Source organism: Cupressus sempervirens, chromosome 5 (genome assembly GCF_028749045.1).
Source record: "Cupressus sempervirens isolate cs-2001-9-10 chromosome 5, ASM2874904v1, whole genome shotgun sequence".
NCBI lineage: Eukaryota > Viridiplantae > Streptophyta > Pinopsida > Cupressales > Cupressaceae > Cupressus > Cupressus sempervirens.
Window position 1 is genome coordinate 720,798,213 of NC_143122.1, and position 14,693 is coordinate 720,812,905.

Sequence of the window (14,693 nt, forward strand, 5' to 3'; positions counted from 1 at the left end):
CCTTCAGCAATGAGGAGATGGAAACAACAATGTTTGGCCATAGTTTTTGGTTTTTAAAAATAATAATTTGTAAATTACTTATCCTTTTCCCACCACCAACGTATAAATTGACATATTTTTAATTAAATGGTTTATGACTTAAGCTCATCTAAGGCACATGACAAGTAAATTTTAGAAGTTTGTTTAGAGTTATGATTAGTGTTGTGATATATTTTACAAATAATATATTTATGATGCATTGGTTAATTTTGGTGGTCTCTATTATTTTGATTATGATTTATTAGTTGTAATTTTTAATGTATATAAAAAATAATAATATATATTTTTAATATATATATATATATATATATATATATATATATATATATATATATATATATATATATATATATATATATATATATATATATATATATAAGAAAAATGTTAAATCTTAGATTGAGTTTGTAGATTGTAAATTATAAATTGTAATGGTTGGTATGGAAAAGGCTCTTTCAAATTAGAGTATTATGTTTGAAGAGAATTTTTCAAAATTTCAAATGTGACTAATCTCTTTGTCATTCAAATAAAAAACCTTTCCATCATGTACATACTTTATTCATATACTATTTTCATAATTTTAATATAGAATATGTGATAGTTTTTAAAATTATAATTAAATTTGAAACATAGACTAAACAAAATTAACAATGTTCTAATCCTAGAACAGAGCTAGCCTTAAATTTGTTACGATAGACGGGGACTCCAGCTCCATCCGAGCTCTTGTTTAACTTGTGTCATGTTATGCAGCTCAGATTTTAATTGACCTCGCTTAACTTTACATGTGCACCTAAATTTAGGTATCAAATCTAAAATCCTTCGGAGTCAACAAAGTCCGGATCTTTACAGACCTGGATTTGAAAGAGGTCCCGGGATCGAATTACTCTACCATCGCGCGACAAACCCTGGTCTGTTAAAAATAAATTCTCCTGAAGGAAACGATGATGACGAATTACAACAAATTTCTGAATTTCTGCGTGATCTTGGCTTTCATTTCTCTTCTGTTTGATTCCGGTTCTGCTGTTTCACCCGACAGGTAGACTCTTTATTTTGAACTTTAATTTGAATCTCTAGGTTTTATTTTGATCATGTCAGTTTTAAAGTTATAGAATCGTTATCTTGAATTGTGAATTCTGATCAGGTACAGTCGCAGAGGTAGTATTTAATCGCCCAAAACACAGTCGGCTTAATCATCGATCAAAAAAAAGTTTAAGAAAAACCTCTGTCTACCTTATTTTTATCGACGTATTATAACGCACTCGGATGTAAGCTTTGGTCTTGGATTGGTATGGGTCGCTTAATATTGCCTTAAGGGGTTTTGAACCTGGATTTCACTTTGACAAAATACGGTGTTCCCTGTACACCACAACAATATTTGTACGGGCAATCCGTAATTCGATTTAGGACGAAAACTCTCAAGCAAATATCCACATAATCAACTCCAAATTTGATTTGTAGTCCTTACTAGTTCGATATCATTCAGCTGGAGTTATTGATCTCCTTATTATAGTGAGGGTACTTCGAAGCTGGACCACAGTATTGACAACGTTTCCGTTAGAGTGCAACCTTTTGGAACAGGTGATGATGACTAGCCTTCTGACAGCAACTCTTTAGATATCCGGAGAATCGATCTAAAATTTGTTCACTAGTCTTCAGTTTTTTGATATCCCCTGCTGAACTTAGGCCACCTCATTGCAGTAAGGTTATTAAAAACCTTGGTCTCGATGTAGGCTACACGTTGACATCTTGGATCAGGTGCTGAGAAAGCCAAGAAATAGCCTTCTGATGGGAATACTAAAAATAAATATTTAAACATTCAGCATATAATTTGTTATTTAGTCTTTTTACATTAATTTTTCCAGCTGGAGGAATGGGCTTATTTACTACGGCGATGGTATTGAAAATCATAATGTATGTACTATGCCACTTTACCACTTCACAACAATCTCTTGGATCAGATGTTGACGATTGCTTTTCTGACGAAAGAAGTCATAATTTTCTTTAGTCTTCACTCTTCAGTATTTTGATCTCTACTGCTGGAGTTACGTGCTGCCTTATTACAATGAGGATAGTGAAAAACTGGATCACAACCCTGACAGACCCCTTTGCTGTTACATGGAAAGATCTTGGAGTGGATGTTGACAATTAGTCTTTTGAGAAACATTATATTGTGCTTTGTAATGACCACCAATCAAGTGTAATTTCCTCCACTAGGAAGTTGTACTGTTGCCACATATTTCCATAGGGGAGAGTATGGGTTTATTTTGAAGTGGGGTTTGCTTGTAGAGCTTGACACACTTTGACTGTTGAAACACCTAAAACAAGTTCTATAAACAACATGGATATACACAAACTAAAACAAAAAAACTTCAAAACAAGCTAGAGAGATAATTTGTAGAAAAGAAGTAAGGAAAAAGAACAACAAAAAGCCAACCTCTCTTGAAGGTTTCTCCTTCCACAATCTTTTTGAAAACTAACCAACACTAGCACATGCTTAGGAATATCACAACAACCTTCTTAGAGCATTCATTGATCAATTTTCAACTCTCCTTGTACAATGGCAAGCAAAAAAATATTTTCTGCAATGCAGTAAAATGATGTTATTTTCATTCACAATAGCTTCAATGCTATGTTCCCCCAAGTTTCCGGTACGGGGATGGCGGGGGATGGCGGGACGGCAAATTTTTTTGGCGATTTTGGGGACGGGGGGGACGGGGACGGCTATATATATAGGAAAAGAAAATTTTAAAATATAGTATATACATTGAAATTTGTAAATATACATGTCATTCATATGAAACTAAGCACAAAGCATGTCATTTAAACATTATAGAACCATAACATACAACATTTGAATGCCATCTATGAAATAATATCCGATTTTAGTATTTTACTATTTAGTATTTTAGTATCCAATTCTCAAAATGCATATCAATACAATATTAGAGAACACTGAACAATGAACATTAAGTTATTAACCATTGTCAATATCATAAGACTCGTAATGATAAGCATGATAAATCATAAATCTGAAAATCAAAATCAAAATATGCCCAAAGCTATAGGCTGCCATAAAGTAATAAGTATCATATAATCAATGTATCATAATCATGTTCATGTTCAACATAAAAAGCAAAACATAGAAAATGAAGTAGACTGCTGCTCCTATTCTGCCTCTACTAATCCATGGTATCAAAATCAGAATCCTCCTCACTGTCATCCTCCATAGGAAGCGTAGTCTCATCTAATGGAACCCAAACCAGTCTTGGTGCTATGTCATCCTCATCTATCTGGGCCACATCCTCAGGCTCAACATCCCATCGCAAAGCTGGTGTCTGCCTATACTCTGGAATCTGGCGATCGGCAAATCGAAGAGCATGATGCACTGTCACTAGTTTCTCCGCTCTTTTAGAGGTAAGTCTATTCCTCTCGATAGAGTGGATATATGAATATGTGGACCAGTTCCTCTCTGCAGCGGAAGAACTAGCAACCTGTGAAAGGAGGCGACCGGCAAGTATCTTTAACTCAGGTGTATCTCTCCCATGCCAAGTCCACCATCCAATAGGATCCCTCTATGCCAAAACAACTCTATCCAACCTTGCTTGTGGCTTACCCAAGTTTGGGCCATGAAGGTTGGTGAAGTCAAGGAACTGTGCACGAAGAGTAGAGGCATCTTGAGCTGAATACATCTTATCAATTGCTTTTGTGAAGCCATCCAAAACCTTAGGATCATCACATGGGAGGCCCTTTCCACCCAACTGTGCATACCATTTGGGATTTAGAGCAAATGCTGCCATATGAAGCGGGGTATTCATTATGTTCCACCTCCGCGTCACAATAGGCCTAATATGCTCCTCATAAAAGCCCAATGTAGGATCCTTTGCCGCAACAATTCTCTTCATCTTACCCAACATGCTGTCAATAGTCTCATAGATCTCTTCTAAACTAGGAGCATCAGTATCAGCATATCTAATGACATCAACAATGGGTGCTATGACAGAGCAAATGTATCTGCACGATCAAAATGCCAATAAAAAAAAAAATCAGAATTAGAATTTTAAGAATTTTAAGATTATTAGTAGGAAAATCAGCAAGCAAAAGACTAATAGTAAATTTAAAAACCAACAACTTACTTCATTGTGGACCACCAACTCTCATCAAGGATCCTTTGCCTCACCGCTTTTCCTTCAGTGGACTTAGAATGAGACCATCGTCCCCACTCTGGATTCACCACCATCAATTGAAGGGCCTCATACACCTCAATCATCCTCTCCATCAAGATGAAATATGTGCAATACCTATAGCAACAATTAAAAATTAAAAATTTAAACTTAAACATTAATGATTAAAATTTAAAACAAAAAGCATCACATGTAAGTAAACTTATAACTAATTTTTTTAAATAACTTAAAGTTAAAACAAACTAAAAGTAAACTATAATTATAATTGACATACTTTGTCTCGGCTGGTTTGAGGAACTCCTTCTTAGAGAAGGACCTGAATAGAGCAAGTGAAGTGTGGTGGTTGCAAATAAACATTTGCACTTATTTAACTTCTAGCACCGCTTGCTTCACCCATTCAATCTTCCCTACGTCCTTCAATGCATTGTTCAAGGAATGAACACAACAAGGGGTCCAAAATATGTGCCTATAAGCACCCTCTATCATCAAACCTGCTGATTTGCACACAGGTGCAGAATCTGTGATAACCTGTACAACATTAGAGGGCCCAATCTCCTCTATGGCATCTCGCAAAATGGTGAACTGAAAATTTGCATCCTTCTTCTTTCCTGAGCAATCTATGGCTCTCAAAAAATAAGAGCCAGCAGGGGATGTGACAATGATATTGATGAGTGGCCGATGTCTAACATCGGTCCACCCATCCATCACAATAGAGCAGCCTGTCCTAACCCAAGTGCGTCTCATATCCTCAAATAATAAAGCAACCTTTGAGTACTCTTCATCTAGGATAGTGGTTCGTAGCTTATGCTCACCGGGGGGCACAAATGAAGAATTCATGCTCATAATATCTTTCACCATTTGTTTATAATAAGTAGAACGGGCTGCATTATATGGGATACCATTAGCAACAAAGAATCTACCAATGGATGCCTCACACTTCTCCTTTGCCTGTGCATTAAACATACTTTCCACCGAGCCCTTCTGACTACTACTTATCTTTCTCTTCCCTCTAGACCCACTAGGGCTGCCACTAGTACCAATGGCGGATGAAATATGCCTAGATGATTGTGAGGGAATGGATGGTGATGTCACTGTCAAATTTTGCCCCTCCATTTCAGCCTCTAAGTGCAATCTTTGACATTCTAATTTTTGTTCATTGGTTAGGTTAGGACAAGCTTTGACTCCTTGGCATGTAACACCTAAAAAATGTGACTTCACTCTTGTATAGCTGCCCCTAAAATCATCAAGACAAACATGACAATCCCACACCCTAGTCCCTCCCGAATTTTTTTAATCTTTTGGCCTAGGTGTGACATATTGGAGAAGAGGTTTTTTCCTATTGAAAGGATCCTTTGCAAAATTCTTCATAATGTCGGAAGGGCATTTAAACAAATCAGCTTTAGGATTGGGTTTTTGCCTAGTGTCACTACTAACAACATCAACCTCTACATTTTCTTCTCCACTACTACTACTTGTACTCCCATTGCTGCTCATTGTGTTTAAATATGCAATTGAATAGATATATGAGCTGAAACAATGAAAAAATAAAAAAAAATCAGACTTTGCAAGCTACAAATTTATTAAAAAAATGATAGATGAAAGCACAAAGAGTTTTATACTTACTTGGTGGACAAAATAGAAGATCAAACCCTTGGTCAAGCTTTTGGAAGCAAAACTATTACCTCCTCTACTTGCAAAATGAAAACTTCAGCTGGCTGCAACATAAAATGAAAACCAAAGAATGGTTAAAACAATTTAAATGTGTTGAGTTATATACATTTTAGGGTTTTTGGAGGAGTGGGGCCCACTAGCCGACCAAAAAAGACACAACAAATATTTTTTTTAAAAAATGTTTTGAGCTTGCAAAAAAGGGGGACGGCCGGCCGTACCCGGTACGGTCGGGGGACGGCTAGACGTCCCCTTTCCGTACCGGGGATGGCTGGCCATCCCCCTTTTGTCCCCCCCACGTCCCCAAGTTTCGGGAACGTCCCCTGCAAAAAAAGGGAATTTGGGGACGGCTGGGGAACGTCTTATACCCGTCCCTCCGTCCTCGGGACGTCCCCGTCCCTGAAACAGGGGGTTTTAGGCCGGGTACGCGTCCTCGGGGAACATAGCTTCAATGAGATAGGCTTTACCTTTTTTTTGTTTTAAAAGGTCAAATTTGGGTTTGTTGGCGGGATTGCACTTTTTTCTAAATAAAAATGCGTAACTTTCTTTTTAAAAAGTCAAATTACTAATAGTGAATTTCTAGGCACAAATACGTCCCAGGTTGGCATGGGTTCTGCAAGGCCGGAATGATAGGTTGGGTCTGTTACCCCGTCCAAACCCACAATGAACTGGCCCAGAACCATGAACGTGGTTCGAACTGCTAGGATCCAGGGGTGCAAGGGAAGAATCTGTTAATGTAGCTAGAGAAGGTTTTGAACCTAGATGACATTCTCGTGGTTGCTTTCTCATACTAGTACACTATGACCCTTTGATTAATGTTGATATAATTAACCATTTGTTGAAGCCATTAATCCATAAATTAATCTTTCATCTTTAGTAATTTTAGTGCCCCGACACATTGATGGCTTGCCAAACAATATGGAAAATATCAATTTAAATTAAAGCTTATAGAACCAGTTTTAGAAAATTTGTCTTTTGGCTGGTGAACAAAATTTGGTAATAAATGAGGGTCCTCTTAAAAAATAAGAACTTTTTATGCTTTACACTATAGATCTCCATTGGTTTGTCAATAAAATATGTCCTGGACTTATTTTGAAATCAAATACTAAATGAGCTGTGTGTATAACTGAGAAGTTTATGTAAACATATTCAAACTACCGTTTTTGGAAAATGATAATAAATCTGTGAATTCAAATTGAAGAGCAAAACAAATCAAGGAAGAAGTGAGAATACAACTTTAAGGAAAAAGAAGAAAAGTGTGAGAGGCTTGAACCCAAAATTGTCTCATTGATGAAAGAAATGAAGGAAACAATAGATAAGTTAGACATGAGCAGTTAGTTTGAATAGAGTATTGAGTTCTTGAATGATATTATAAATGAGCAAAGGTCACTATTAATTAAGTCGGGTATTGGTTATGAAGAAAAAGCTTTGCATTCTAAAGCTGTCAAGTCACCAAAGAAGGCAAATAAGGGAAATACAAACATTTATGTTGATTTCCTAACAAAAACCATCAAAAGTGGAAGCAACAAGACGAAAGAGAGTCAAACTCCTTTGTATTCAGGCATTCCAAAAATTAACAAGGAGGAATCCAAAATGTCCTTTCTGAGACGAGCACACTCAAGCAGGCTCCAACACTTTCTTTTTGGTTATTGTTTTTTGTGCTATCAATTTGGCCATAAGGCAATAGAGTGTTGGAGTCGTGGAATAAATTGTGGTTGGAGTAAAACTCCTTATGGGTTCACAAATAAGAGCTATAAGTTTATAACTGTTTTGCCCCTAAAGTAGACTACAATATTATTTGCTATAAGTGCAACAATTTGGGGCTGTATGTGATTTATTAGAACCTTCCAAACAAAACAAGGAGGATACTATAGCTAAGCAAAAGGAGGATAATGCAAGATCCATTATTGTACAAACCATTGTACATGCTTAAAATGAGAAAGATTTATGGTATATAGTATAAACTATATAGAGAGTGGCTGTTCAGGCCATATGATTGGTGACAGTAAGAGGTGTAGATTGAACTCTTGTGGGGTTCACCCTTTTTAGAGAATAAGGATCATGTATGCAAGTTGATGAAAGCACTCTATGGATTGAAACAAGCTCTCAAATACCTAGTACTCAAGAGTGGATAAGTATCTACCACAACATGGATTTAAAAGAGGTCTTGATGAGAAAATTTACATATTTAAACTGATGGTGATCATCAGTTTGTTGTTTGTGTACGTGAATGGTATTATTTTTGAAGGTAAGTAATCAAATGTGTCAAGTGTTTTCCATTAACGTGCAAAAGAGTTTTGAAATGTCCATTGTCTGTGCTTGGCGAGTTTTCTTCCTTCCTTGGGTTGCAAATTTCTCAATCAGATAAAGGAATATTTATTTCGCATACCAAGTATATCAAGGAGATGTTGAAGAAATTCAAGATGGAGGATTGCAATCTTGTGAGTATCACCCATGGTCAAATGATGCAAAATGAGTAAGGATGATGAATCCATTGAGCCTAATCAGAATCTCTAGATGTTAATGACGGAGAGTTTGTTATATGTGACAGGTTCAAGACTTCATATCATGGAAGTAGTAGGTCAGGTGGCAAGGTTTCAGGCTGCTCTAGAAGAAATTCATGTGCAAAAAGTTAAATGTATCTTTGAAAATCTAAGAGGTACTTTGGATATCAGCTTATGGTACTCAAGAGTTGTTGATTCCACTTTAACAGCATACACTGGTGTTGATTGTGCTGATACCATTGATGACAGAACGCACAAGTGGGGGTGTATTCTTTCTATGAAATAGTCTTATATAATGCTCAAGAAATGAGCAATAGTTTCCTTATCACACCAGAAGTGGAGTATATAACAGCATACTCTTGTTGTGCTCAGGTCCTTTCAATGAAGCAAATTTTGAGGGACATCAAGGTAGAAAACGATCATACAATGCCCATATTTTGTGATACTGATAACACAAGTGCAATCACAATGTCTAAGAAACTTGTGATGCAGAACTGAACTGAATGTTTTCCAATCAAATATCGTTTCTTAAGGGAAGAGGTTGCAGGCCAACAGGTGAAGTTAGATTATATTGCCACACAAGGAAACGTTGCAAACAATTTCACAAAGCCTCTTCCAAAAGAAACTTTTGAGTACCTTAGACAGAAGTTGGGGGCAATATCCAATTCATTAATTTTTTAAGGTAATACATTATTTAGGGGGAGTTCATCACTGCATTGTCATACAACTCTGAGGATTCCTTTCCTAGTGGTGTTGAAGGTGATGAAGTGGAGAAAGGAGGTGCTGTAGAGACAGTGCCAGCAATAGAGTAAGGGGGAGCATTATATATTAACAAGGTATTTGTACGACAAATTGCCACCAAATGACGAGGGGGATGCATTTTTTTTGTTATTTATGCCAAAAAAGAAACCTAAGGTAACCAATCAGAATCTGAGCTGTCATAAGGTTTCCTACTGCTAAAGCAAATTATGTCCAAACGTGACTAGTTGTCTTCCATCATGGCTGACAACATTAGCAGAAATGAAGGAATTAAATTGGCAACCAATTTAGAGATTTTTAACACTTCCAATAAATAAATTGGAAATTTATGCTTGTGAGGGCTGACCCATGTCAAATTATGCTGGCCAACACTTGGTGTTTAGCACTTCACCTTGAGATTTAAATTTCAACATTAGTAATTGCATATTTTTGTAAGGGCCAACCCACCTTGAAAGGATTGTCCGTCTTAGGAGAGTCCATCCTTTGGGCGAGGGATTATGCTTGATGAGGTATAAAGCAAGGTTATGTGAAGATGTGAAAAGCAAGTTATAAATTTAATATATTTCTATTAATTAGCAAACTTATAAACAGATCTCAGGTTATTAAAAATCAGACATTATTAACAGATCTGAAGGACGTTTATGAGCAGGGTAAGTGTCTCCAATGGGTTGGGGCCTACAAATATAAGTAGGGATTGATGTCTCTAGCAGGTTGGTGCCCACGAAATTTTTAAGAGATGTTTTACTTTTTATACGAGCAAATCTTCTGTCATGATTGTCTCTTGAAAGAATTTCTACATGAAACTTGTGCTCTTTTTTTCTTAATTGTTTATATTGTGGACTTTATTTTATTGTGATTGTTAATTTGGAAAAGTTAAAAGGATTGTCTTTTACCGATTCATTCTATCTCTCATTATAAACTTGTGCTCTACAAATATCATCTTAAATTTGATTTACTATGGCATTCTGCAATCATGAAGTGACTAGTTAGCTTCAACACTGTGGTTTTAGCAATAATTCAAGATTTTTTGTGGATCTTGTTTTGCAGAAACACAGATGGCTACACAGTTATTGGTAGAGTGAAAACAGAAGGTACATTTTTAGATGAAGGATTGTTAGTACTGTTTTATTTTTAACTTGGTGCCCTTTCTTCTCCAGCCTTCAGAGATAATGCAATGTCTTATTGGCATTCCTTTTTAGTTATCTTCAGTAACCTTAAGATATGGGTTTTAATCTTGTTATTGCTTTTGACAGCCCTTGGAGGGAAAGGACATGGCTTTCCCAGCAAAACTGGAAATATAAAGGTCATATTGAATGGAGGAGAGACTGTTTCTTTCATCAGACCAGATGGTTACTTCTCTTTGTATCCTTTGAACACTCAGGAGCATTCATAGGCCCTATTACATATGCATTTGGCTTCTAAAGTCCAAAAGATTCGAACTGTCAGTTATTTTATTTACTTTTAAAAATATTCTGAAGATAGTTTTTCTTTTTTTGTTTCACTTAAAAGCTCACTTAAAAGCTATTATGCTATACTTTCCAAAGTAGTTCTATCTTAGGTATTATGAAGTAATTGGAAAATATTTGCTTGTTATTAACAGTGATCAAGAAACCAATTCATAGAAGAGACTGAATGATGTTTCCTTAAGAAACAATCGTAAAGAATGGAAACATTCTATTTTAGAAATAGAAAACTAAATATTAGAAACATTCTAATATTTACAGAAAATTACAATAGATACTAAATAGAGATAATAGAAACTATCTATTATCGTATTACCCTTAATGGTTAATCTTTGCAAAGCGCAAAGCTGTCAAAAAGCGTAAAAGGCAGATTCTGTCTACTCAAGGTGCTCCGCACTATTCACTGTGGGCTGCGAACTAGATTGCTTAATAGGGCAGCTAAGTGCTTCCGACATTCAACCTTCATGTGCCCAAACTTGTGGCAATAGTTGCATTGAAAGTTTTTTTTCCTGAAACCTTTCGAATCTGGAGCAAAGGATGTCTGCTGATGGTACTTTGGATAATGCTCCAAAACTTTGCAGATGAGCATAATGCTCTAAAACAAATTGCAAAAAGTCTATGATTTTAAAGGTGAAAAATCAATCAAAACCCAACATTATAAAGCTTCATATTTTTAGCAAAAATGGTAAAACCCAACAGATAATTTTTGAGGAAAAAATTACAAACTCACAAAAGAATCCCACAACTTTGCGAATTACAGAATCAGAAATTTTTAAAGGAAAATTTATAGAAACACATGCAAATATTTTTTAGGGAAAAAATTATGAAAACTAGAATTTTTAAGGGAGGTAAAACATGAGACTTTGCATGGTAAAGCAGCACATGCAAACAACATGCAAGTACATGCAACAAACATGCAAGTACATGCAACTCTCAAAAAGTAGAGACCTAGATAATTTGAAGGGTGACCCAAACGAGAGCTCGAAAAAATCTAGAAAGAATATGTTGTTAATTTTTGGATCGGCTGGCTCAAAAATTGAGGCACAAAAAATGAGGCACCCAGAAAAATCTGATGACAACACAGTTGAGCTCTCGAAAAACCCACCAAGAATCTTGAATCATAAAGTCTTCCGAACTCGAAAATTAGGTTTTTGAACAAAAACAGCCCTATTGCAAAAAAACCACAGAAAATGGCAGAAATGTGCAGAAAAAATAGACGGATCTGGACAAAAAAGGGTTGCAGAACCGAACTAGAAGTCAGCGGATTCAGATCTCTGAGATCAGAAAACTTAGTTGGATTATAGAGAGAATTGGAAGCAAATATGCATGTAAATAATTTAAAAAATAAAAGGCAAATAATTAGAAATTATAATTCTTTTTGAAAAAATATAGAGTATTGGCTCTGATACCATATTACGAAGTAACTAGAAAATATTTGCTTGTTATTAAGAATGATCAAGAAATCAATTTATACAAGAGACTGAACAATGTTTCCTTAAGAAACAATCGTAAAGATAAGAAACATTCTATTCTAGAAACAGAACACTAAATATTAGAAACACTCTAATATTTACAAAAGATTACAACAGATAACCATTAGATGCTTAACAGAGATAATAGAAAGTATCTATTATCGTGATATTAGGATGGTTACTCAAATTTTAATTTTTTAACATAATACAGTATCCCATTTTCCTTTGACAAGAACTTATTTTTGATAACGTGATCAGTTCTTCTTCCTATGCAAAATCAATATTAGAGAATACTTCTTGTTTCTTTTTAAGAGACTTAAGTCATGCACGCTACTGTTCTGGTTGCATTCTAAAAGAATTAAACAGAATACTAGAAATGATGAAGACAATAAGTATGCTCCACAAAAGAGATATTTAATTAGTACCAGCTCATAAGGCTTGCTGAAACTAGAACTCAAAACTTTAACAATCAAAACAGCCAGAATGATATTAGAGATTGTACATTAATGATAAAAAAGAGTACATTACAAAATGTAAAACAATCTTTTTATAGTTTGGTGGTTATATGAAATGTTTTCTCATGCAGTGGTATCCAAACTAGCGATTGTACATTAATAATAAACAAGCATACACTACAAAATACGAAACAATCTTATACTTTTGTAGTTATATGAAATGTTTTCTCATGAAGCGGTGTTAAAACTTTGGCCTCTCAACATGTTATGTCTCTGAAATTTTTAAATATTCACAGATATATTAAAAAAAATACCTAACAGAGGTAGAAAGCATGCATAGGGACCAAAGACAGTAAAGGGACCGTTGCAGTATTAGAATATGTTAATGATATTATTCTCCGTACTAAATGTCTTATTGATATTAAAAAACAATCAAGAGTCCTTCAAACATTTTGCAACAACCGTGGTCTGATGATCAATGTTGATTGAAGCCAAATCATGACAATGTAATCTTATATAACAGCCTTATCCCATAGCAGTGGTAGCCAACCTTTGGCATCTCTACATGACACAAGTTTGAATTTTTTAAATATTCTTAGATATATTACACAAATATCTAAAAGAGGCAGGCTGCACTGATTGCACCAAGTGGACCATTATACCATTACCATATGTAAATGATGCTGCCCTCTCTACGTTGATATAAAAGAACATCAAGTGTCCTCCAAACATTCTGCAACAAGTATGGTCTGGGGAGTCACTTTGATAGAAGCAAAATCATGACAGTAGAATCTAAAAGAGCAGCTTTATCTTCTACTTCCATTTAATAATTACCAACTAGAGTTAATTCATATCAATCGCAGGAATTTATTCAAATAATAAATTGATTTGAAGCCTTTGTATTAAGAAAATTGTACTTTTGAATTGGGAAAATTAACATTAATTTATCTTTGTAATAATGGTTGTCCACTATGGCTGCAAAGTGTGAGACAGATGCGTATGTTGAACCAAATGTAAAAATGTTGAGAAAATGAAATAATAGCATATCATTATTGACTTAAAAATTAGAAGTAATGCATCCTACCTTAATCTTGTGATGGAGTTTGGTATATTGCTCATTAAAAGCAAAGCCTGTTAATGTGATATACAAATCCAATAATAGATGGTAATTTACATCAGGGATTCAATAATTTTATTGTCCTGAAGTATACTTGATGTTAAAACTGTCATGTTTATATCCCTCTGGTAGTCTTCATGATTCAATTCTAATAGTAATCAAATGGTTATCTTGTAAATGTTGGAGAATTAATTCCTTAATTGTTGATAAAAGCTATGGTGTCCCAGCTGGAACTCATCTGATTGAAGTGGTTGCATTGGGCTATTTCTTCTCTCCGGTATGCTTTTTGATTTCTCATTGGACAAAAGTATGGCATGATTTGGTTAGAGCAAGATTCTAAATTGTGGTTACTTATGGTTTATTTTATCTTACCAGTAAAGGAAGTGATAGTGATTTGAGACTTGTGAAAGTGGAGTCAGTGTGTATTTGGTGAAAAATTAATTTAACAACCACACCAATTCTATTTATTTAGCATTCCATGAGTTGGTTTGTAACGAAATAGTCTAATTATGGTACCAAGGATTTCTGTGAGAATCCATTTATTGTGGGTTTTCCAAAATCGATCAATATGTTATCTGCCAGTTTTGAAATAAATAAAGGTCAAGATATCTAAATAACGTATATCTTGCAGATAACTTGTGGCATTCTAATATAGGTAACCTTAGTCCATGGTATATTTGGAGATATCTACTCTAGTTTGCAGGTTTCATCAGCATCCTAGAATAGGAGATGGAGGTTTCTCCTTAAGTGTTTGTTTTTGTTGACATCTGTCATGAGCCCAAAATGATAGATAAAGAGATAATGTCTATACTGTCAGAGACACCCATTAATGTATACACAAATGAAATAATTAAGTGTAATACTAATAAAAATATTTATTGTTTGATAAATATATCTATTCTAATATTAGATTAAAATAATACATGTTATCAATACAAAATTTTGTTCATATATTGCAATAATCAGTGTTATCAGTCAATATATCAATATATGTAATTGGCAAATAAGACAATCTTAGTAATATTACAATATTTT

At 34.9% G+C, this 14,693-nt stretch overlaps 2 protein-coding genes across 2 annotated transcripts in view; one reads left to right on the plus strand and one right to left on the minus strand.

The window, feature by feature from the left end:
* Window positions 1-653: 653 nt before the first annotated feature.
* The window catches only part of LOC149558017 (ER membrane protein complex subunit 7 homolog), a 44,693-nt gene continuing 30,653 nt past the window's right edge, over window positions 654-14,693 (plus strand). Inside the window, exons 1-4 of the mRNA XM_089832456.1 lie at window positions 654-1,075; window positions 10,199-10,242; window positions 10,405-10,513; window positions 13,872-13,935. Of these exons, the coding sequence (XP_089688582.1) occupies window positions 981-1,075; window positions 10,199-10,242; window positions 10,405-10,513; window positions 13,872-13,935 (312 nt within the window). The 5' untranslated portion in view covers window positions 654-980. The remainder of the gene's footprint in view (window positions 1,076-10,198; window positions 10,243-10,404; window positions 10,514-13,871; window positions 13,936-14,693) is intronic.
* LOC149558018 (uncharacterized) lies at window positions 3,552-4,453 on the minus strand. The gene is made up of 2 exons (XM_089832455.1): window positions 4,173-4,453; window positions 3,552-4,050 (listed from the first exon to the last, which is right to left on the minus strand). Exons 1-2 carry the CDS (start codon window positions 4,376-4,378, stop codon window positions 3,612-3,614), a joined length of 645 nt encoding a protein of 214 aa, XP_089688581.1. The 5' UTR covers window positions 4,379-4,453; the 3' UTR covers window positions 3,552-3,611.

Excerpts from the sequence above, each read along its gene's own strand:
- LOC149558018 (XM_089832455.1), bottom strand. The coding sequence starts at position 4,378 with ATGTTTAAGTTTAAATTTTTAATTTTTAATTGTTGCTATAGGTATTGC. Across the intron at positions 4,051-4,172 it reads AGTTGGTGGTCCACAATGAA|ATACATTTGCTCTGTCATAG; the intron begins GTAAGTTGTTGG and ends TTGATCGTGCAG.